Source organism: Gopherus flavomarginatus, chromosome 7 (assembly GCF_025201925.1).
Source record: "Gopherus flavomarginatus isolate rGopFla2 chromosome 7, rGopFla2.mat.asm, whole genome shotgun sequence".
NCBI lineage: Eukaryota > Metazoa > Chordata > Testudines > Testudinidae > Gopherus > Gopherus flavomarginatus.
In genome coordinates this window covers 30958747-30985193 of record NC_066623.1, presented here as the reverse complement: position 1 = coordinate 30985193, position 26447 = coordinate 30958747, and the positions used below count along the sequence as shown (strand labels likewise).

General features: G+C 39.5%; 1 protein-coding gene across 1 annotated transcript in view; it reads right to left on the bottom strand.

Moving 5' to 3' along the window:
* Positions 1 to 26447, bottom strand: part of DOCK2 (dedicator of cytokinesis 2) — a 513293-nt gene that overhangs the window by 373622 nt on the left and 113224 nt on the right. The window contains exon 23 of the mRNA XM_050962509.1: positions 18273 to 18381. Within this exon, the coding sequence (XP_050818466.1) occupies positions 18273 to 18381 (109 nt within the window). The remainder of the gene's footprint in view (positions 1 to 18272; positions 18382 to 26447) is intronic.

The window sequence follows — 26447 nt, the reverse complement described above, 5'->3', positions numbered from 1 at the left end:
GTGAACATTCCAAAGCAATTCCCCTGCCTCCGCTCACTCGCTGGAGCAAAGAGCAGCTGTGTTTGTTTTTTAACTAAGTAGCTATGGGGAGATCGAAGTTCAGCCAATCTTCCGATTTGTTGTGGACAGGAATTCTGGGATACCTCCTAATACCCTGGAGGCCAATAACAGCGCTTTTGGTGGCTACGCTTGATGACCAGCGCTGCATCACCAGCGCTGGAATCGCTACATCTCAAGCAAACCAGGTGTACAGCCAGCACTGCAACCAGGGAGTTGCAGCGCTGGCCCTGCTTTGCAAGTGTGGACACAGAGTGAGTTGCAGCGCTGTAACCCCATCACCAGCGCTGCAACTCTCCAGTGTAGCCATGCCCTAAATTGCTTCAGCTGTCGGTAGGCCCTGGGCTATAGGAAAGGGAGTCAGAACATATGCCTAAAGCCATGGGTTTCATAGGTGCATACTATCAACTCTGTTGTTTAACAAGACACATACTAAACAACTGCCTAACCTGCACATGGAGTGTATCATCAGCTCAACAGGGTACTACTGAACATTTGCTATTGCCTTCACACAAAAACATGCAAAATCTGCTCTTTATATTACCAAGAGCAATCATGCCTGTCTGACTTCCATTGTCTGCACAGACCTTGATAAAAGCAGTGACTGACCATACATCATCCTGACTCTTACTTTCTACACTGACAAAGCACAGAATCTGAAATAAACTGAAAAGCATAACTTTTTAGGAAAATTATGCAGCCTGTGGATATTTAAACTCTAATAAATAAAACCAATTAAAAGCAAATTTGTTTTTATAATGAGCATTTGGAACTCATGTAGAACTATTTATCTTATCTTTAAAAAGGTAAGAAACATTGCCCCCATTTTATAGATGGGGAATCAATGAGATGTCAGTGTTAACTGAAAGCTTGTCTGTATAGAGTTGTATCAGTCAAATTTAAAAGTGTGATTTTAAAATGATTAATTAAACCGGTGGAAAAAGGTTGTGTGGACACTTTTTTCATCTTAAGCCAGTCTTGTTCTGGTTTAATTTAAATTGATTAGGAACAGGTTTAAACTAAACTGAAATAAGGCACTAAGTAAATAAAATTATCCACATAGGGTTGTGCTCTGGATTGGTTAACCTATGCAAGTTTGTGCATTGACAAGGCCAGAGAGCTTAACTGACTTCTTCAAGGTCATGCAGGGAGTCAATTGGCAGAGCCAGGATGAGTGCCATGTGTCCTGACTCCCAGTCCAGTGTCCTTGCCACTGCTTCCCAAGTAATGGAATGTACAGTTATATATAGATTGCATTTTAATAAACATCAAATCCAAAATAATTCTTTATACTTGAGCATGCCACAACAAAAGTGTTAAGGGGTTGTTTCCTTATAAAACATGCTCTTCATATTTAAGAGCTTAAAGTAAAGCTGGAACAACTTCAGTAAACCCAGAAAATTAAGCATTTGAATGGAGAGAAAACCCTACTGTCAAAGTGTTTGGTAAGGAACTTTTTAATTAAAATTAGCTTCTCAGTCTTTTTTGCTGTCAGGACACCTCTTGCTAAATAATGACAGCTTGTAACAAACACTATTTAAGCCAAAGATACAAGAGCATAATCCAACATGCACGCTGCTTTAACATAAATCAGACCCATTTGAGATTTAAACAACATATTTGAGATTTTGGTGAAGTTGTTCCGATATATCACTATGAGAACAAGATGGCAACTAAATTATAATTTCTAATAGTGAGTGCTAATTCATTTTATGCCCCATTAAATAGGTCCAATTATTCATTCCTTGAGGTCAGCAGTAAAATTCAGTTACTTTATCTGATGTAGGATTGGGCTCAGATGGTCTTCCTCAGCAAGCTGTCCACCACTGATAATCTCCCACCATAGACCCACATGTCATTTGAATAAGACTCAGAATGTGTACCTTGAACTCTAATTTTAATTAAATACTCCAAACTAAATGATTCCCTCCAGCAGGAGAGCACTTGGATGCAAGTTTCATGAATAAACTCTCCACAGAATTCCCTAAACATCATTCCTCAGATGGAAACTGGAGAGGTTTACAGGTTTGGGGGAGGGAGGGAAATTAACATGGGCCTCCAGATATCCAATAATCCACAGGGAATTGCTATGTATTTAGGAACATTTTCATGAGAGATCTGTCCATCTGCCCTATCTTTCAGGTTTCCCATTCCCTTACAATACAGCTGGTAAGTGTAATTCTGCCAGGGGATGACTACCTACATTTGGATTCCAATCCACCTACAAAGCATGGAGTGTAAAATAATGATGAAACTGTCAGCATTGACTCCAGCTACAATTCCCAGAAGTTCCATGGGTTTAACACATCAAGTGATCATGCTAATTTCAGTCCCTTAATCCCTAAAAAGAAGCAAGAGAAAACTTTTTAAACAGCATCCCACAGCTGATATTTGGTGAGAAATTATCAACATTGTGTGTAATTTTAGAACACTGTTCAGAAACTTTTGGGCTACAGCTTTTTATTCAGATGAGCATCCATACTGCATTTCCGTAAAATAAACAGAAAGTCTGCAGTCAACAAATCACTGAACCCTAGTAAACAAACACGATAAAGCATCTACTAACATCAGCTATTGGAATTTGCATTTGTTGGACTTCTATAACCTGATTTCAAACTGAGGAAAAAAGTCATTCTAACTATCCCACACATAAGTAGAGTCTAGATACAATACCCTTAAGCATGGACATTGCAAAATGTATGAGATGAGCGTGTGAAATATACACTATTCCCACCACAGCATCAATATTTCAGCTTTTTCACTACAAATTTATGTATGAGACTGATGCAGGGAGACAGTTAAGATAGATTCACTATGATGTACAACGTAAGAGAGAAGCCAACCCTTGAATATTTTCATTGTAGAAAAAAAGATATAGTCAAGACCATCATGGACTAAAAAGCAAAATGAAATTATGGTCATTAATGGGAATTCATTGTCGTGAATGTTCAATTCCAGCCTCTACAAAGACCCAAGAAGAAGAAATGGCCTGGAGCAGAGGGGCTTTTGAAGTTTCTTTGTGCTAGTCATTCGACAAGCACTCACAGTTTGTTAGGACTCTGTGGCAGACTACTATCCCGTGGATAACTACAAGCATCACTGAGCTTCAAAGCTGAAATATGTATGTGAAATACTTTTTCAGTTTTGCAGAGATATTGCCACTCAAGTGCAAGACCCAACACAACCCTTTTAAGTTCAGAGTATGCCAACATTCAGCACCAACTTGCTTGTTAAAAAATTTAATTTTAAGACCTAAGAACAGAAATTCCTTTGAGTTCTCATCTAGATTTTTAAAAGTCACCAAGACAAAGATCTCATTTACATTTGAGATATTAGTTTAATATGGTGGCCAACTTTCTTTTTAAAAAAGCCAACTGGAAGAGTAAGGATGGTATTGATTCAACAGGAAATACTTCTTCCATAGCTAAGACACCACAGTCCACCTAAAGATAAATCTTCCGCTCATGGCTGTACCAAATTGTAGCTCTCGACCATGCACACAAGATTTGGCAGGGTAAAAGAAGCCTTGTCTGCCAAGCAGGGATCAACTACATTTTAAGTCCTCACATGAATACTCTTCCTGATAGTGACACTACAATGCTAGCAACCTCAAAATGGGGTTGGGAGGGGAACACACACTTCCTAACAGGGCTATAAAGTGGTGGGATAACTGTTGTGATCATTGGGTTTACAAATTTACCCTAATTGGGAGCTCCACTGTAAAAACAGAGTTTAGGTTCAAAAAATGTCACAGTAACCTACAAAAACAAATGTTGATAGGAAAAGGTGCAAATATGTGACAAAGACTGAAATGGTCCAAACCAAAAGGTCTGGTGACATAAGCATAATCTTAACACAGTCTTTGAGTTGATAAAAAAGAAGTGTGGAACCAGAAATCAGTCATCTAAAATTGGTGTGTCAGATATCAGGCGTAATTGGTGGACAAAACAATGGGAGTGGAACAGTCCATCATTTCTTTAAAGGACCCTAAAAGAAAGAGACTTTGGGAGATAAATTGGCTATTAGAGTGAGTTTCACCATCATGGCTTCCAGGTTCACAGTCTCCTGGGTCTTCTTTATCCTAATCCTGCGACACGCCATGGCCAAATTAGCTACAAAAAATTAATTTGGGATCACAAAATGCCTTAGAGGCACATTTTTTCTAACATGTGCCTTAACTGCAAGGCACACTATGTGTGCAAATGCTAAAGAAAATAAAAGGAACTACAAACTATCTATGAAAAATAAGGTATCCCCATATTATTGAGGCACACAATACAAATAAGGAAAAAAGAGAGTGGACACCTTCATGCACCTGCATAGAGTGTTCGGTGGAGTCAGAATCACAGGATAAAAGAGGGCTCCCAGATTGGGTAAAATGAGTTCTCTCTGGAAAAACCCCAGCAGGAACCATCCCACTACTGATAATCAATTGGCAAGGCATCCATCAGACCTTACAAATATCATTAAGAATGTGAGTATGGACTATATTTGTAACTTGTGCATAGGTCTTCATAGGATTTCTATATGCTGGGGTAATCATAACCTTTAATTAAAGTTGTACTTGTAAATGTATATGTGGTCACTATCCTTGGTCTAAATTTGAAGCAAGTGGCAAAGGTGACTTTCACCCTGTTGAGCTTCAAACTGTAACCACCAGAGCCGAACCCACTGTGGTGTAATACATTACTAAATTCTCTTTACATAACATAAAAGGCTACATACTTTACATTTCAAATGATTTCTGCCCTTCTGTTTTGTATCTTTAATTCAAGGTCCACAAGTTTTTTAATAGCAGCAAAGAGTCCTGTGGCACCTTATAGACTAATAGACATATTGGAGCATGAGCTTTCGTGGGTGAATACCCACTTTGTCGGATGGGTATTTGGCTTGGTATTAAATAGGTTGAGGTCTCTGTATACCAAACCCCAAACCTTGTTTAAAACTCTTTAGTGTTAGTAAGTCACTGGGTTATGTTAACACCTTTGACTCTTTGAGCCATATATGCCATCTAAATTAACAGCATGACACAGCAGAAATGCATTGGCAGCCATCAGCAGGTCAAATCTATCAACACAAAAATAGCCATGAGCAAATGTAACCGAAAAACAAGCCCCAGACAGGGTTTCAACCCAGCAAGCTGTTGTCCTTTTTTCTCTTTTCACAACAATATGAAGGAACCTCATGGTAACACATGGATCCACGTAAGTATATACAATGCACAACATCTACCTATATATCTCCACTGCTACTATGGCAGGGACTGCGAGGGTTCCTGAAACACAGGAGACAGTGAGGCCACTAGAAGGCTCACAAACTATTTAAATATCAGAGGGGTAGCCGTGTTAGTCTGGATCTGTAAAAGCAGCAAAGAGTCCTGTTAGTCTATAAGATGCCACAGGACTCTTTGAAACTATTTAAAATTATTCTAACCAATTTCTATACATTACATAGGGTGTGCAGCTTTGCCTTGCTACAGATATTGGCCTCTTGTGACTCTCCAGAAGACCTGCTTCCATGTTCTTCCTTTCAGCAGCTACACAGTTCGCGAGTGGGGAGCATGTAGCTGTCATTAACAGAAAACCAGACAGTGTGCAGAAGTGAGTACTTGATTGTATCTCTGGCACCTCCATGTTTCTGTTGCAGTAATGTGGCTTCAAAATGATGTGGTGTACACACACACACACACACACACACACACACACACACACAGAGCTGAACCCTCAAGTCCTCATTCAAGTCATTGATATCTTCTGCTGGGTAGGAAAGAAGTATTTGGCCCCTTTAGAACTAAGAGGTTAATTTTTCAGCAGGCTAGAAAAACCTCACAATATTACAGAAATTTATGTTATACTCCTCCAGCTTACCGGTACGTTTATCTTACAATCTTTATTCCCTAACAAGCTTCATCCAACAATTCTTTATACATATTCATGAAACCTAAGTACCCAGAAGATTAAAAGACCATTTTAAAGAGTCACCAGGGCTCTGTTTATTAGGCTGACTTTATTTGTTGTCAACGCAAGTTTAACAAAATTACCATGCCATCATCTATTGTATGTCACAAATCTGGCATCATTGGCAATTTTCCAGCCTTATTTGCACCTAAACAAATAATCAAGCTGCCTCCAGACACTTTTAAATTGTTAGGCTCCAACACTCCACTCCACATCCTGACATAAGTGAAGAAAGCAACCTCATTGTGCGTGTACTCCTCTCCTCCCACTAGGGACAGCAGCTCCACTGGTGGGCAGCCTGCAGAAAGTGACATTTTCCAATGCTGCACCTGGCTCCCAAATGCTGGAAGAATCATGATATCTAAGAGCCAGCTGCCACAGGCAGGGCTCAGCATCAGGAAAAAAAACAAAGAGGCATCTACTTGGATGTCCCTTGAGACCTGTGCAGATCACTTGGGATCTGCTGGTTAAGGGAGTAATCCATAGCTTTTGGGAAAGGAACAGAGTCCTTAATTTTAATTAGAAGTTGGTTGGGCGTGGGTAAATAATGGAGGGAAACATGCACACAGTATAAAATAGATACCAATAAACCAGCTCCAAGAAACCTGGGAAAATCATTCAATATTTACTACTTGTCAGAAACGCAGACATCCACCTCCTGAAGGTCATTTTTCGCCCTGGCAACCAAATAGAAAGGGAATTTGACAGCTCTGCATTCCCAAACACAAACAAGAGCACTCCTAGCATTGAGTTAGGACCATTACTGTATATCTGAAAAAAGAAATCCACCTCCAAGAGTCCGGATTTTATGCACAAGCATCTAAATGGAGGGCATGGAACAATGGAGACAATGAAACTGACAGGTGAAGGATATTCAGGGGAAATTGATAAAGTGGCACAGAGAAGTCAATACTGTAACATTATCTGGGTCTTGATCACAGATACTAAATTTCAGTTTGCTTTGGAAAGCTATAACTTTGACAAGTGCAACAAGCACCAATTTAGCACAGTTTCTAAATGATTCATCTAGAAGAGCACTACAGAAATGTGAGAGACTCCCTAAAAATTGTCCCGCAGCTGTACCTTCACTACACACCATCTTAGTCATCTGTGAGTCTGCCTCATTCCAGAACACTGTATTTAAAGTTGCTGAGTATCTGATGTAGTGATTTCCCAGATTCCAAAGATGGGTCAAGTCCAGCCCACATGCTTGCTTTCATAATGTAGGAAAGGTTTTACGTCAGCAAAGAAACCAGGATATTGAAGTGATGACCATAATCCAATATCCTATTGGATGCTCTTGGGGTTGAGAGGAAAATCTTGTATCTTCAAGTCTTCAGAGGAAGCCTAGAACTTGCTTCAAGGAAAAATTAGACAACCTTGATTTGAATTTGCATGAAAGGCTCAGGTGAGTAATAAGAATCTGATAGTTCTCAGCCTTCAGCTATTCAAAGAGTACTCAACCCAACTGTAACAATAATAATAATAATTTTGCCCTCTTCATTGCTCATGCAGTAGGTCATATACATCAGACCAAGAAAACAGACGTTTAAAAGTTGGATCTTTTTATACATCACAAGTATCTTTCTTTAAATCAGGACCATTCTGTTTACCAGTTTGTAAATATTTTTTGTGAGGCGATGGATACCCTACACACTACAGTAGATTTAACATCTACAGATGACACTCTGAAGTAGAGGCCATTGCCATATGTGCTGTGGAGAGCTTGTGGGAACTGGCCATTCTACTTTTACATGGCACAGAAAGGATCACATAGAATACCATCTTTTCTTAGAAGTATTAAAATCCAGACCAAGTTAAGAACTGTATATACAGTGTGCATATGTGTTGTATGTAAAGATGCATAAGGAATTCCAGCTCACTTAAGTCCTTGATTTCTTCTCTGGGCAATGTTACAACAGATCAGTGGATCCTTGACATTTCTAAGAAAAGTATATCTCAACAAACTGGGAAAGACCCAAGGAATGATTTGGATGGTGCATGCTGGATAGGATTGATTTCAGTGTGCGTCTTGAGCCTTTGATGACTGACAGACCTGTTGCATGCTCTGAGATCTAAAACACGCCCCCCCCCCCCCCCAATTACTCTGGACATCAGAAATTGGTGTTCTACAACTGTTTATATCCATTGATAATTATTTAAAAGATTTTAAGCCATATTTTAGGTTACCTCACTCCCCCTCTGGTTTGATGGCATAATCCTTATTTCATGAACCAGTGGGCTTTTGTGGATTTTCCTGTGTGGGTATGTAATAAGATATACCTCTATCCCACAGTGGTCCTTTTGTATTCACGGGAGTTTAGCAGAATACTTGTGTCCTAAAACTGGCTTGCTCAAGGTTCCATCTTTGTTCTCCCAAAGCCTGTTCCAGAACCTTCACCTTCCCACCTCTCTATGGGTAAATCTGTTGTGGCTATAGGTAAATAAATAAAGCTGACTTGTTGTTTGACTTGCAGTTCTTCCTGATGCATTTTGTCATTATTGGAAGTGAGTACTTGATCATCTCTGCATTTTGGGCAACCATTTTACAATCACTCCAAACAGACCCTGGCCACAGAAAGGTGTTAAAGCTTTCATGAGTGGAGCTATAAGTCTCCTTTATACAGCTCGAGAAACACATGTTTTCCATTGTGATGACTGCCATGACTGACAAGTCTACAGAGATTTAGAAGCACTTGCAACCACCCAATTTTGAGAAAACAGCCCTTGAGTTTTGTGCATCAGGCCATAGAAGCTCTTGCCAAGCATATAGCTAATGTGGAGTCTTGCAGTAATCAGCTTAGCATAATTTCTGAGCAGTATTGCCTATCTTTTGTGGACACTAGATCCCCTGGTGGAAAATGGCCATCCCTTGGGATGGTTGTTTCCAGGGCTTTGGCTAACACTGTAGCATGTGCTTGGAAGTCTTGTTCTATTATCTTCTACTCTGTCACCTATTTGTTACTCTCCCTTGGTAGGCATGGTCCCACTGTGAGCAGCTGGTTTTAATGATGGGAAAACTAGATTCTTTTTTGCTGCTTCACAGGAAGTGTTTTCAAGTCAGGAGCTAGAAGGATTTTTGAACAGTGTCCCCTTTGGAGCTGATCCAACCACCAGAGTGATCTTAAGGCCAATGATTCTTTTTCACCTCATTCTCAAGATAGCTTTTTAGAAAGAATTTCTCCTGGGCACTGGATTTTCCAGTGCTAAATCTGACACTTCCACCTCCCTCACAAGCAGGGAAAATCTAAGCAAAAGTTAACACCCTTGATCACCGAAATTTAAAGTAGTATTCCCGCACCCTTTATTATATATTCTAGTTTTACCATTCAAGAGGTCAGCTGATCTAATTTTGAGTCAGTTCACATATTCATAGTAGTTGAAGAGAGTAATTAAACATAACAAAAGGCATGTTTATATGTGGAAATTGTTTTGTTACCACAAAACAATACCTTTTTCATATTTGATATAACTCATTAGAAAAGACAAAATTCATGTTTAAAATGGTTATAACTAACAAAAGCATAAAAACACAGAGTACAGATAGCCATTCCATCAGTTTACCTATTTATTCCAGTACATACACACCTGAACAGCCTTAAAATTCCTCATGCCCTGAGGTAAAGGAACTTTTAAATATTCTTTTATAATTTCTAAAACACATTCAATGGTATTCACCCTGCATGACAGCAACTCTTCTGCCAGACAGGTGCAATTTTAAAATTCCAGCATAGTATATGGAAATCATCATCCTAAACATGAATAATGTATCCATAAATATGTATGGCAATATTACTGCTACTATGTACATCTTTTAAATGACTGTTGCAGTGTGGCTAATTTATTTTTTTTTTTATGAGTAACTCAGTTGGCTGCAGAACCAAATTCTATCTCAACTTCCAATCCCAACCCACATAACCTAACATCAATCAAATGTGGGATAGTGCTCCCTTATTCCCATCGCTAATCCATTTTCCACATGGAAAAAAAGATATTCTTCTTATCTCGAAGAATGACACAAATTGCTAACTAGACAAGTTTCCCATGGCTAGTGAAATTCACTTGAGTTTTTCAGCCTGATCATGAAGCCCGTTTTTCATTCTTGTGAAAACAAAGAACATTTTTAGCCAAAATGTTTGCACTCAAGCAGAACTAAAAATATCCCCAAATATTGTCAGGCATCAAGTCTGTAAAATTTTGTTCATATCTCTGTTAGAAACTTCATTGAAATGGCCTACATGGTGTTAGAAGGTATCAAAGATTTAAAAGATGTGATTTTTAACATCTCAAAGTAAAAGAGCCAGGATTAAGAATCCCACAGGAGAACACCTTTTGTTGAAGAGTTCCTTCCATTCTTCGTATGGGAAATCCTACATATATATTTTGATCATTTTCACTGATTAACCAATGGGTTTAAGTACTTACATGACACAGCCCCTGTGTAATATGAATTCCTCAAAAGTATTTAACTACTTTACTCCAGAGATCTCAATGCTATGCAACACAAGATATTATAAGAACATAAGAAAGGCCATACTGGGTCAGACTAAAGATCCATCAAGCCCAGTATCCTGTCCTCTGACAGTGGCCAATGGCAGGTGTCCCAAAGGGAATGAACAGACAGGTTATCATCAAGTGACCTATGCCCTGTCACCCAATCCCAGCTTCTGGCAAACAGAGGATAGGGACACCATTCCTGCCCATCTTGTCTAATAGCCATTGATGGACCTATCTTCCATTAATCCATCTAGCTCCCTTTTGAACCCCGTTATAGTATTGGCCTTCACAACACCCTCTGGCAAGGAGTTCCAGAGGTTGACAGTGCATTGTGTGAAAAAATACTTTCTGGTGTTTGTTTTAAACCTGCTACCTATTAATTCTCCCTCTGCTCAGTGAGGAGGGAGAAACAGTAACAGGAAACTTGGAAACGGCAGAGATGTTTAATGACTTCTTTGTTTCGGTCTTCACTGAGAAATCTGAAGGAATGCCTAACATAGTGAATGCTTATGAGAAGGGGGTAAGTTTAGAAGATAAAAGAAAAAAAGAACAAGTTAAAAATCACTTAGAAAAGTTAGATGCCTGCAAGTCACCAGGGCTTGATGAAATGCATCCTAGAATACTCAAGGAGCTAATAGAGGAGGTATCTGAGCCTCTAGCTATTATCTTTGGAAAATCATAGGAGACGGGAGAGATTCCAGAAGACTGGAAAAGGGCAAATATAGTGCCCATCTATAAAAAAGGAAATAAAAACAACCCAGGAAACTACAGACCAGTTAGTTTAATTTCTGTGCCAGGGAAGATAATGGAGCAAGTAATTAAGGAAATCATCTGCAAACACTTGGAAGGTGGTAAGGTGATAGGGAATAGCCAGCATGGATTTGTGAAGAACAAATCGTGTCAAACCAATATGATAGCTTTCTTTGATAGGATAACGAGTCTTGTGGATAAGGGAGAAGTGGTGGATGTGGTATACCTAGACTTTAGTAAGGCATTTGATACGGTCTCGCATGATATTCTTATCGATAAACTAGGCAAATATAATTTAGATGGGGCTACTAAAAGCTGGGTGCATAACTGGCTGGATAACCATACTCAGAGAGTAGTTATTAATGGTTCCCAATCCTGCTGGAAAGGTATAACAAGTGGGGTTCCGCAGGGGTCTGTTTTGGGACCGACTCTGTTCAATATCTTTATCAACGACTTAGATGTTCGCATAGAAAGTACGCTTATTAAGTTTGCAAATGATACCAAACTGGGAGGGATTGCAACTGCTTTGGAGGACAGGGTCATAATTCAAAATGATCTGGACAAATTGGAGAAATGGTCTGAGGTAAACCGGATGAAGTTTAATAAAGACAAATGCAAAGTGCTCCACTTAGGAAGGAACAATCAGTTTCACACATACAGAATGAGAAGAGACTGTCTAGGAAGGAATACGGCAGAAAGGGATCTAGGGGTTATAGTGGACCACAAGCTAAATATGAGTCAGCAGTGTGATGCTGTTGCAAAAAAAGCAAACGTGATTCTGGGATGCATTAACAGGCCATGAGGGCAGGGGACTGGACTCCACGACCTCTCGAGGTCCCTTCCAGTTCTAGAGTCTATGAATCTATGAATTTATGAATTTCATTTGGTGACCCCTTGTTCTTGGATTATGAGAAGGAGTAAATAACACTTCCTTATTTACTTTCTCTATACCACTCATGATTTTATAGACCTCTATCATATCCCCCTTTAGTCACCTCTTTTCCAAGCTGAAAAGTTCCAGTCTTATTAATCTCTCCTCATACAGAAGCCGTTCTATACCCCTAATCATTTTTGTTGCCCTTTTCTGAACCTTTTCCAATTCCAATATATCTTTTTTGAGATGGGGCGACCACATCCGCAGGGAGTATTCAAGATGTGAGCATACCATGGATTTATACAGAGGCAATGAGATATTTTCCATCTTATTATCTATCCCTTTCTTGATGATTCCCAACATTTTGTTCGCTTTTTTGAATGCTGCTGCACATTAAGTGGATGATTTCAGAGAACTATCCATAACGACTCCAAGATCTCTTTCTTGAGTGTTAACAGTTAATTTAGACCCCATAATTGTATATGTATAGTTAGGATTATGTTTTCCAAGGTGCATTACTTTGCATTTATCAGCATTGAATTTCATCTGTTATTTTGTTGCCCAGTCACCCAGTTTTGTGAGATCTTTTTGTAGCTCTTTGCGGTCTGCCTGGGACTTAACTATCTTGAGTAGTTTTGTATCATCTGCAAATTTTGCCACATCACTGTTACCCCTTTTTCCAGATCGTTTATGAATATGTTAAATAGGACTGGTCCCAGAACAGACCCCTGGGGGACACCACCATTTACCGCTCTCCATTCTGAAAATGACCATTTATTGCTACCCTGTGTTTTCTATCTTTTAACCAGTTACCAATCCATGAGAGAACCTTCCCTCTTGTCCATGACAGCTTATTTTGCTTAAGAGCCTTTGGTGAGTGACCTTGTCAAAGGCTATTTGAAAATCTAAATACACTATATCCACTGGTTCTCCTTTGTCTGCATGTTTGTTGACCCCCGTCAAAGAGTTCTAGTAGATTGGTGAGGCACGATTTCTCTTTACAAAAACCATGTTGACTCTTTCCCAACAAATTATGTTCTATGTGTCTGACAATTTTGTTCGTTACGATAGTTTCAACCAATTTGCCTGGTACTGAAGTGAGGCTTACCGGCCTGCAGTTGCCAGGGTCACCTCTGGAGCCCTTTTTAAAAATTGGCGTCACATTCGCTATCCTGCAGTCATTTGGTATAGAAGCTGATTTAAATTGTAGGTTACAGATGACAGTTAGTAGTCCTGCAATTTCACATTTGAGTTCCTTCCAAACTCTTAAGTGAATACCATCAGTTCCTGGAGACTTATTACTGTTTAGTTTATAAATTTGTTCCAAAAGCAGACACCTCAGTTTGGGACAGTTCCTCAGTTCTGTCACCCAAAAAGAATGGCTCAGGTTTGGGAATCTCCCTCATATTATGTAGTGCTGAAGTATGATTACACTGAATACTTCTGGATACTGCTTTGTTGCAAAGACTTTTTTAGAATCCAAAAAGTATCCTTCTCCTGATGCAATTTGTTCCAAATACTTAGCCTGCTCCTGGTAAATCATCTATACATTCATCATATAGGGTACAGAACATCCTGAATTCCTTTCAAACACATTGTGAACATTATTGGAAGCATGTTGTTATTCAGGTGAAAACAGATTTATGTTTTTAGTTCCTTTACAGCTCTGTGCATCATTCCAAGGAAAGCGTCAGGGGAAATGTAACTCTAAAAAGGATCATTGAAATGAATCAAATACAGCCATAAATTTTCTCTGCTTAGTCTTCCATTTCCACTGTATTTTAAATCAAAGATACCAAAACAGAGAACTAAGCAAAACAAAAAAATCAAACTCAACAGTATGAAGAATGGGGCATTAAAGGGTTCATAAAATGCTAATGTTACCATCCGGCCTGAAAACAAACTATATCCTCCCATAAGACCACACTCAAACTTCAGATTTTTGTTGCTACTAGGGGCATATTAATTTGTAATTTATGCAGAGTAGTATATATCTTAGTAAACCCCTCTCTTCCTGATTTTCTTGCAAGTATCTTATGTTTATTCACAGCTGTGAGTCTCTGTTGATGATAAAGAGTCACTGACATTTACGAGTGCAAAGTCTTCAACCTATAATCAGTTGTTTCTGCTGTCTAGATAACTCATTGTAAAAGTTCAGATACCAAAATGTCTATTTTTTAATTGAGACACACAATGTAAGTAAGACATTATCTTATTAGACCAATGTCTGTTGTTGGATGGTACAAGCTTTTGAGTTAAGAGAGCTCTTTCTCAGGTCTGGGGAAGGAAATCAGAGTGTTTGGGCTAACTATGAGTTGAGACAGACTGTTTAATTAATATGCTTGAGTCACCACTTTAAGGATCTCTGGCTTGCATTTTCCTAAGGGTTAGGTATTCTATTCCCATTGAAATTCAAGAGGAATTGGGGGCCTACCTCCTATAGCATCGTTAGAAAATCCCAGCATCTGGGTATTAGCTATTTAACCAGCTACCTTCTTTAAAGGTATACAAACCATGTGCCTTCCTCGAAATTTGTCAATCTTGGGCTTCAAAGTAATTAAACAAACTGTCCAACTTTGCTCTGCCAGTTAAGAGGGAATAGACATGTAATGGGTAAAGAATAAATAATCTGTAAAAGCAGCAAAGAATCCTGTGGCACCTTATAGACTAACAGACGTTTTGGAGCATGAGCTTTCGTGGGTGAATACCCACTTCCTCAGATGCATGTAATGGAAATATCCAGGGGCAGGTATATATATGTGTGCTAGCAAGCAAGCTAGAGATAACGAGGTCAGTTCAATCAGGGAGGATGAGGCCCTGTTCTAGCAGTTGAGGTGTGAAAACCAAGAGAGGAGAAACTGGTTCTGTAATTGGCAAGCCATTCACAGTCTTTGTTCAATCCTGAGCTGATGGTGTCAAATTTGCAGATGAACTGAAGCTCAGCAGTTTCTCTTTGAAGTCTGGTCCTGAAGTTTTTTTGCTGCAGGATGGCCACCTTAAGGTCTGCTATAGTGTGGCCAGGGAGGTTGAAGTGCTCTCCTACAGGTTTTTGTATATTGCCATTCCTAATGTCTGATTTGTGTCCATTTATCCTTTTCCGTAGAGACTGTCCAGTTTGGCCGATGTACATAGCAGAGGGGCATTGCTGGCATATGATGGCGTATATTACATTGGTGGATGTGCAGGTGAATGAACCAGTGATGGTGTGGCTGATCTGGTTAGGTCCTGTGATGGTGTCGCTGGTGTAGATATGTGGGCAGAGTTGGCATCGAGGTTTGTTGCATGGATTGGTTCCTGAGCTAGAGTTATTATGGTGTGGTGTGCAGTTACTGGTGAGAATATGTTTCAGGTTGGCAGGTTGTCTGTGGGCAAGGATTGGCCTGCCACCCAAGGCCTGTGAAAGTGTGGGATCATTATCCAGGATGGGTTGTAGATCCTTGATGATGCATTGGAGGGGTTTTAGCTGGGGGCTGTATGTGATGGCCAGTGGAGTCCTGTTGGTTTCTCTCTTGGGTTTGTCTTGCAGTAGGAGGCTTCTGGGTACACGTCTGGCTCTGTTGATCTGTTTCCTTATTTCCTCGTGCGGGTATTGTAGTTTTGAGAATGCTTGGTGGAGATCTTGTAGGTGTTGGTCTCTGTCTGAGGGGTTAGAGCAGATGCGGTTGTACCTCAGTGCTTGGCTGTAGACAATGGATCGTGTGATGTGCCCGGGATGGAAGCTGGAGGCATGAAGGTAGGCATAGCGGTCGGTGGGTTTTCGATATAGGGTGGTGTTAATGTGACCATCACTTATTTGCACCGTGGTGTCAAGAAAGTGGACCTCCCGTGTAGATTGGTCCAGGCTGAGGCTGATGGTGGGGTGGAAGCTGTTGAAATCATGGTGGAATTTTTCCAGAGTCTCCTTCCCATGGGTCCAGATGATGAAGATGTCATCAATGTAGCGTAGATAGAGAAGGGGTGTGAGTGGACGAGAGCTGAGGAAGCGTTGTTCCAGGTCGGCCATGAAGATATTGGCATATTGTGGGGCCATGCGGGTGCCCATAGCAGTGCCACTGATCTGGAGATATATATTGTCATCAAATTTGAAATAGTTGTGTGTAAGTATAAAGGCATAGAGCTCAGCAGCCAGTTGTGCTGTGGCATCATCAGGGATAGTGTTCCTGACAGCTTGTATTCCATCTGTGTGTGGGATGTTTGTGTAGAGAGCCTCTACATCCATGGTGGCTAGGATGGTGTTTTCTGGGAGGTCACCAATGCATTGTAGTTTCCTCAGGAAATCAGTGGTGTCACGGAGATAGCTGGGAGTGCTGGTGGCATAGGGTCTGAGTAGAGAGTCCATATATCCAAACAGTCCTTCAGTGAGAGTGCCAATGCCCGAGATGATGGGGCGTCCAGGATTTCCGGGTTTGTGGATCTTGGGCAGTAGATAGAATAACCCTGGTCGGGGCTCTAGGGGTATGTTGATTTCTTCTGGTGTTAGTGTAGGGAGTGTCCTGAGTAGATGCTGTAGTTTCTTAGTGTATTCCTCAGTGGGATCTGAGGGAAGTGGCCTGTAGAATTTGGTATTGGAGAGTTGTCTGGCTGCCTCCTTTTGATAGTCAGACCTGTTCATGATGACAACGGCACCTCCTTTATCAGCCTCTTTGATGATAATGTCAGGGTGGTTTCTGAGGCTGTGGATGGCATTGCGTTCTGCACGACTTAGGTTGTGAGGCAAGCGATGTTGTTGTTCCACGATTTCTGCCTGTGCACGCCGGCGGAAGCATTCAATGTATAGGTCCAGGCTGTCATTTCGACCCTCAGGAGGAGTCCATGTGGAGTTCTTTTTCTTGTGCTGTTGGTGGGAGGGCACCTGCGTATCAGTGCACTGTTCAGTGTTGTCCTGGAAGTATTCTTTGAGTCGGAGACGGCGAAAGTAGGCTTCCAGATCGCCACAGAACTGTATCATGTTGGTGGAGGTGGCAGGGCAGAAAGAGAGTCCCCGAGATAGGACAGACTTTTCTTCTGGGCTGAGTGTGTAGTTGGATAGATTGACGATATTGCTGGGTGGGTTAGGGGTACCACTGTTGTGGCCCCATGTGGCAGGTAGGAGTTTAGACAGCTTACAGTCCTTTTTCCTTTGAAGAGAGGTGAAGTGAGTAATGTAGATCTCCTGTCTTATTCTAGTGAAGTCCGTTTGTATAGAAGTTTGGTTATTAATGAGAGTCTCCAGGTTGGAGAGCTCTTTTTTGATGTTTTCCTGTTTGCTGTATAGGATGCTGATCAGGTGGTTCCTCAGTTTTTTTGATAGAGTATGACATAATCTCTCACTGTGGTCTGTGTAGTATGTAGATAGCAGTGGATTTTTTACCTTTAGTCCATTTGGTATGATGTCCATCCGTTTGCATTTGGAAAGGAAGATGATATCTGTCTGTATTTGTGCACATATCATGCACATGCACATTATGCATGATATCTGTCTGTATTTGTGCATATCACCTGCACATCCACCAATGTAATATACGCCATCATATGCCAGCAATGCCCCTCTGCTATGTACATCGGCCAAACTGGACAGTCTCTACGGAAAAGGATAAATGGACACAAATCAGACATTAGGAATGGCAATATACAAAAACCTGTAGGAGAGCACTTCAACCTCCCTGGCCACACTATAGCAGACCTTAAGGTGGCCATCCTGCAGCAAAAAAACTTCAGGACCAGACTTCAAAGAGAAACTGCTGAGCTTCAGTTCATCTGCAAATTTGACACCATCAGCTCAGGATTGAACAAAGACTGTGAATGGCTTGCCAATTACAGAACCAGTTTCTCCTCTCTTGGTTTTCACACCTCAACTGCTAGAACAGGGCCTCATCCTCTCTGATTGAACTGACCTCGTTATCTCTAGCTTGCTTGCTAGCACACATATATATACCTGCCCCTGGATATTTCCATTACATGCATCTGAGGAAGTGGGTATTCACCCACGAAAGCTCATGCTCCAAAACGTCTGTTAGTCTATAAGGTGCCACAGGATTCTTTGCTGCTTTTACAGATCCAGACTAACACGGCTACCCTCTGATAATAAATAATCTGAACATATCACCACCACTCCAATGTCAATAAACAAGACATATTGTTGTTTCTGAAGTACCAACCTGCAACAAAATAGTAGTTTTATACTGGCTTTTCATAAGGTTGTTGATGGATTCAAAGAGTCTCCTCATAGATTCCTCAAATTCTGTTTGTTCTTTTCCTTCATATAACCTGTACAAAGATAAATTCATGTTATAGCTTTAGCAGCAGAAACTGCCATACTCATAACTGTTCCCAATCCAATGTTAATTGAAAATTAAAATACATAGAAGGTGACACAATAATAGGTATACAGATATTTCACTCGTATGTACCCAGTGTCCATTGTTCCGAGGAGAGTTTTCAGCTTTATACAACGTAATAAAGTTTTCTAATTTTTTCTTGTAAAAGTCTATAGGGAATAAAACTTCTGGTGATCAAGACATATATATACAAGTCTCACCTGACTAGTGGTTTGGGAACAAACAGTTATAATTTTACTTTAAAAGTGACTAAAATGACAAGAAGTTTTGCAATATATTTTTCCTTTCAATTTATCTTTGATGGGAGAAAATTGTAGCATGTTGGAGGCTGCATTTTCAAGCATTAATACTGCACTGGTGAATCGCTGCAGCTTCATCTTTTCAAGGTGCTATGTATCCTTCATGTTGGTCCTCAATTAGGTTAGTGGTATTTAACATCATATGTAGCCTACACCTATACATGATTTTTGTCTGGTATCTCACCTATATCACCAAATAGAAATGTAATCAAACAGTGCCAACTAATCAGAATTCAAGACCATTATTTATTATCCACCATTACACATTTTGAAGACCACAACTTGCTAGAAAATGTGTGTGAAAGTGTAGTGTGCTTTTCTTTTGAAGTTGTTTTTTCCTGGTTAAGATTCTCTCTGACCAAACAGCTTCATTCTACAAAGGCTTCAATACAGCCTGTTTAGTAATAATAACCAAATATGTAAGTTTTAAATTGTCCAAATGCCCAGATATTTTCCCAAAGTTAATTATATTTATTCAGACCTCTTACAGATTGTCCTCTTGAATCCATTTTGATCATCAATAGATCCTAATTTTGGCATGGGCTGAAAATTCTGCCCAAAATGTCCTTTCCCATGCATAATGATGCTTCTGTTTCCAGCTCCACTCAAACCCAGGGAACATTATGATGTACAAATTCATTTACAAAAAGGCAACTGAACTCCTTGAGCCTCCACAAATGTTCAAGCAGGTTTTTCAACCTAGTTCTGACATTTTGTCCAGTAAATTGGGACACAGGGCCAAAAATGCATTAGCTATATCATGTTCTAGCTCAAGATAGATATAACCCTAGAACACAGATTTAGAGCATGGATGTAACATAGTTTGGTCATGTCCATGCTGGCCTACAAGGCCATTTTAGAACCTGTTTTGTACCAACCAAATCTAAATCATGGGGGTTAAACATGACTGAAAGACCTGTCTAGAAGGTACTGTAGTTTCAGTTAAATTTCCAATCAGCACCAATTTTATAGACTGTAAAACCAGTATACACAACCTTCATAGTAACCAACCCACTACCTTAAAAAACCAAACTACTAGTAGTATTGGAACAATACAGCAACCACTGGGTAAAGCTGCGTAAGACTGTTTTCAGTCACTCATTACTTAAATCCAAAAGAATTCAATTGTGGAACTGAAATTCTCCAGATTTTATTTCTATCCAAAACTGGCTTTTTTGTGAAATTTGGTCAAAAGCCAATCAGCAAGGATTTTGCATAAAAGCTAAACTTTCTCTTCACAAATAGATTAAGTGAAAAACAACAGATTAAGGTATTAAGTCCCTACCCTAAACAACATGCAGCCTCAAAAAGATAAAACAAGCAAATTTACACAAATAAGATTACCAGGAAATGAAATGAACAGATAGCAGTGAAAGCAGTATCTTTTTTTAAATGAAATTTCTGGAGAGATATTTCATCATTTAAATTTCATGGAAGAAATGTGAGTATAAAAAAAAACTAGCCGTTACCCCTTCCAAAAAACAGCTGTGTGCTGAATAGCTTACTTTCCCTTATATTGATAAGAAGATAATCAGGATTTAGCTGCTGCCCATCATCAGTGGAAGAAATCATGTTTCACCAGTGCTGATGCCATTTAAATCAACAGCCAAACTTCCTCTAACTTTCATTTCCATAGAAATCTTCCATTTTCAAATAAATTTTAAAACAGTTTATGATGTAATAACAGGGCCGGCTCCAGGCTTTTTGCTACCCCAAGCAGCAGGGGGAGAGCCGCAATCGGTGGCAGCTCCACCGCTCTGCTTTCTTCTTAGGCGGCATTTCTGCGGCAGGTCCTTCCCTCTGAGAGGGACCGAGGGACCCACCGCCGAAGAGCCCAACCTGCTGCCCCTTCCCCTTGGCCGCCTCAAGCACCTGCTTGCTGGGCTGGTGCCTGGGGCCAGCCCTGTGTAATAAGTCTAAATAGAATTGTTCAATAATGTTATAAGACAATGTGCATCTGAAGTGTACTTCCACTTTTCACAAATTCACGTTCTGGTGACAACAGACAGTTCTATTAATTCTCATATCTAGGGAAATTGGATTTGGAACTCTGATCCAAAACCAGAGACTTCTATTACTTTTTCTACAAGAATTCTTGCATAGTTGACAATAGCTCTGGGTCACTTCCTCTGTGGACCAGCAAGTAGAGGACAACATCTCATCTAGAGCTTGATGAAAATTTTATACTAAAACTTTTCTTCAGGAAAAAAAAATGCAGACACGAAAACATTTCACAATTTCTTGTCAATGTCACCATGTTTTCAGTCAAAAAACAACTTAAAAAATCAAAATGTTTCATTTTGATATTTTCAAAACAGTTTCTATTATCCAGTGCATTTTGAATCTTTTGAAGTTTCCTTTATTTTTAAAAAATTTAAAATGTTAAAAAATGTTCAACGTCTAAATGAAACATTTAGTTTAATGGCTAATAGACCATTTCATTTGACAAGAAATGCATTTTTTACCTTTTTACCTTTTTGATCCACCAAAAATCTAAAAAAAAAAAAAAATCATTCAGTTTGGCCCAAAAGGATTTTCATTATTATTTTGTTTTTAAGAATCTGTTATTCACTCAGCTCTAATCCCATCTTCACAATGGTTTACTCTTCTGGACTAGACTACTGCCCATTCAGCCCCAATGTACTGAATGTGGCCATTATCCTAGTCATATTTATGAGGCTTTGTGAGGTAGTTATTAAAGTATCTATATGCCATACATTGAAAAAAATTGAGGATAGTTAGGCCTGGATTGTCAAAGACATATAAAGAAGCTAGGCACCCAACTCTCAGTGAGTTTTAGGTGTTTAACCATTAGATTTCTTTAAAAATGCTAGCCTACATGACTTTCCTTCAGTCACAGTGGAGTCAATCAGGAAATCCAGACAACAGTACCATACTGTGTGTATATGAACAAGCCTGAAAACATAATTGAGGTTGCTCTTGGCAGACTTGAAGTGCCTCATGAGTTAAAGCATTGCATCCTTTAGGAAGGTGAAATAATCAGCAGATCATAATTGTGAAGCTTATATTTTCGCAGTTAACATTCTGCTATCCATGCAAATAATAATGCTGCTCACAGGTATTATATTAAAAGCATTGGTAGTAAAGCACAAACAGTTTTAGCAGCCCCCGTATGGTGTATTTAATAACATAATGCAGCCTTTTACGTATGAGTAAAAAACATTTTAAATTAAAGTATAGAGTTCAAGATCTAAGGAGAATTCTACTCAGCTAGCTGCGGGAAATCTAAAGGCAATAAGTTCAGTCTTACAACAATTCACACTGGTAGCAGAAATGGATTCTTCAAGGAATAAAAATATTTGCAATAACCACAGCATGGGCAGCATAGCCACTTCAATGGAGACTGAGCAGCAACAAGAATATCTAGGTGCAAAAAATTGTTTGCTAGGAAAGTCTGCAGCAACTTCCACTTATGGTCATCTAAGTGTTAGCCATGTTGTATAGCAAGGGGTGACATTTTGCTAGATAACAAGAGAATAGTTTGTATTTAGTTATTGGCACCAGAATAGTTTAACCCATTTGTTTCTGGAAACAAGCTTCTCTCTATGCAGCTGTCTTCAGTGAACAACATCCAATGAAATCACAGGAATGACCTAGAAGCTAAGCTAGACACTTAAGAGTTGCTGTTTTTCAGGCTGTTCATGCCATTTTTATTTGTGCATTCAATATATTTTATTCTATATTGTTCTCTTTAACCCAGGAGTTTTGACTCATCACCCCCATGATTTGCCCTAATGCTGTCATCCTGGCAATGAGCAGCCAGGGTTATGTCTCAAATTTCAATCACTGTAAAAAGAACAGGAGTACTTGTGGCACCTTAGAGACTAACAAATTTATTTCAGCGTAAGCTTTCGTGGGCTACAGCTCACTTCTTCAGATGCATAGAATGGAACACACAGACAGGAGATATTTATACATACAGAGGACATGATAAGGTGGAAGTATGCATACCAACAGGAAGAGTCCAATCAATTGAGATGAGCTATCGTCAGCAGGAGAAAAAAAACCTTTGAAGTGATAATTGAGATGCCCCATAGAAGGTGTGAGGAGAACTTAACATAGGGAAATAGATTCAATTAGTGTAATGACCCAACCATTCCCAGTCTCTGTTTAAACCTAAGTTAATTGTATCTAATTTGCATATTAGTCTGTAAGGTGCCACAAGTACTCCTGTTCTTTTTGCAGATATAGACTAACACGGCTGCTACTCTGAAACCAATCACTGTAAAATTATCTAAAATGCTCCTATATAAACTGCCCATCAGCTAGCTTTTTTAATAGCTCTGTATTCAGAGAGGTCACTAAGCCAGCTAAGTTCTCTCAAGGCACTTTACAAACATGGGTGAAGTAAGGTTCACAGCACAACTGATTAAAAAGGCAAATGCAGGAAGTGTGATTAAAATCTTAATATTTACCATCCAAAGTAAACATTATCACAGCCCTTTCAGTATTCTCTATTGTAATTACATCGTAATTACATCATAATTTGACATAGTTCCCTATATTGACAGTTGTCAAATACTAAATGCATATTTACACTGCAGATTAATCATCCAAACATCTCTTTTCTCAAAACACTCACGTCCAACATTAGCTGAGACATTAAACTCCTTCAGATAACAGAGTTAAGGATAATGGAAGTTGCTCATGAGGAGGAATACATATGTATTATATTTACAAGATATATATTATATATATATATATATATATATATATACACACACACACACACACACACACACAAACACACACACTAGTGTTTTAATCTTTGTTCTTTACTAAGAAATCCCAATGGGAAAAAAACATCTGTACCAACTGAGAAATCAACATAAAGGATTGGAAACCAGTTTCCATCCCTGCACTAATGTTAGTTTTAAGAAGATTATTTGGTGCTGAAGTAGTACTAGTAAATGATGCACTCAACCAGACCAAAGACGGGTTTGTCACATCTGGAAAATTGATGCAGATCTGAGCACTGATGGCTATATAAAAGACCTTGTGACATTCTCTTTAAAGGGTATTAAACCTGGCATTGTTGCTAGATTCACACTTCTCAATTGCAGTCTAACATTTTGCAGTTTCAGATGGCTATCAGTGAATGTTTTCAGTTTTTATAACGAATTAATGTAAAGAGCACATCTGCTCCTTTCTTTCCCCCCAGGGGATGTAATTCAGTGACAGGTGAAATGATCCATGTACATCTGTCCCTCACGTACTCCACAGGCTTCTTGCAAAGTTTACTTTTTTGGGAAACATTTAAAGATTCTCAGGTGCTAGACATGCAAATTGTTGCAGTTACTATTCAACAGTTAAGCAAAATGGTTCAAGTCATTTTATGACAGGGTAAATAAAATACCATGCCTTTAAGTAGAGTGAGGCTGTGGAATTTTCCTGCACCAGAACTGATGCTGGGACCAAAGGAAGAAGTCAAGGTAGACAGCTAGAAAGTAGCACAAGACAGACTGTAGAGACTATATAAAGTTCTATACTGCTAGACTTCCTAGACAGTACAGTGCTAATAAGCGATGGTCACATAAACACCACCCTATACCGGAAACCTACTGACAGCTATACTTACCTACATGCCTCCAGCTTTCATCCAGACCACATCACACGATCCATTGTCTGCAGTCAAGCTCTAAGATAGATCTGCATTTGCTCTGATCCCTCAGACAGAGACAAACACCTACAGAATCTCTATCAAGCATTCTTAAAACTGCAATACCCACCTGGTGAAGTGAAGAAACAGATTGACAGAGCCAGAAGGGTACCAAGAAGTTATCTGCTACAAGACAGGCCCAACAAAGAAAGTAACAGAACACCACTAACAATCACCTATAGCCCCCAACTAAAACCTCTCCAGCGCATCATCAAGCATCTACAACCTATCCTGAAGGACGATCCCTCACTCTCACAGACCTTGGGAGACAAGCTGGTCCTTGCTTACAGTCAGCCTCCCAACTTAAAGCAAATACTCACCAGCAACTACACACTGCACAACAAAAACACCAACCTAGGAACCAAACCCTGCTACAAATCCCGGTGCCAACTCTGTCCGCATATCTATTCAAGGGACACCATCATAGGACCTAACCATATCAGCCACACCACCCAGGGCTCATTGACCTGCACATTTACCAATGTGATATATGCCATCATGTGCCAACAATGCCCTTCTGCCATGTACATTGGCCAAACCGGACAGTCCCTACACAAAAGAGTGAATGGACACAAATCTGACATCAGGAATCATAACATTCAAAAACCAGTAGGAGAACACTTCAGTTTCTCTGATCACTCAATAACAGACCTCAAAGTGGCAATTCTTCAACAAAAAAAACTTCAAAAACAGACTCCAATGTGAAGCTGCAGAACTGGAATTAATTTGCAAAATAGATACCATCATATTAGGCTTGAATAAAGACTGGGAGTGGCTGGATCATTACAAAACCTAAACTTAATTTCCTTAATACTAATATCTCCCTACTGTTACTCACACCTTCTTGATAACTGTCTGTAATGGGCCATTCTCTTACCACTTCAAAAGTTATTTTTCCTCCCCTGGTATCCTGTTGTTAATTGTTTTATTTCGTTAGACTGACCTAACACTTTGTAAAGCAACCCCCATCCTTTCATGTATTTATACCTGCTCCTGTATCTTTTACTTCATACATCTGATGAAGTGGGTTCTATCCCATGAAAGCTTATGCCCAAATAAATTTGTTAGTTATTAAGATGCCACAAAGACTCCTTGGGTTTTTTTGCTCATACAGACTAATACGGCTACCACTGAGTACTGCACTGTGTGGAGAGATCCAGGGCAGCCAGCTATTTCGGGCCCCATAGAAAAAACTGAAGTTTCTGTTTGCTTTACGTGGAGGAGTTCTTTATGTAATCTTCACTGAACTATGAAGTGACTGTCACAGACACCTGAACTAGGGACATGAACTGAAAAATGAGAGTAGGAAAGTGTTACTTATATATCCATTATATCTATATATATAGATATAGATATACTTATTATCTCAAACAAACCTAACACTAGGGTGAAAACTGCCATACAATTTCTGCATGTAAGATCACAGCTTACTTTGTAGTCTGATAGTTGGTTACTTTTCAGCAAGATGGTGGTCATTAACCATATGCTCAGAAATGCCAAATGTAACTGAAAACTTTTTATTTGTGAAGTTATTAGGGGAGCACCACCTAGTTAAAGTTCTCCAAACCGCACCATCAGCCATAGGCAATGGTCAGAGGCCCATTAATAACAGGCAACTGTCTAATTATTCCATTCTGTTTGGATACTTATAGGTGAATGTATATACCAGATTGCACCCACTGGAGATTTTTGGCTAATGTAGGTTTGCAAAGTGTCCTCACTGGAGTAGATGACTGTCAGAAAATAGTCCCTCAATCACAAATACTTGGACAGGTGTCTCCTGTTACTAAGTACTCCAAGACTGGCCCCATATGGCAGTGCGCTTACAAAACTGTATTCCTTACTAGAGGGACAACATCGTATTTTCATGTGTACAATTTATATCACTTGACCTACATTACATTAACTTGTGTTCATAATTGAGGTTTGTATTGTATTGTTCCTTACAATAAAATTGAGGGTTTTTATAAAACATCAAAAATAAATTTCAGTTTATAAGCAGATGCCGCCGAATAT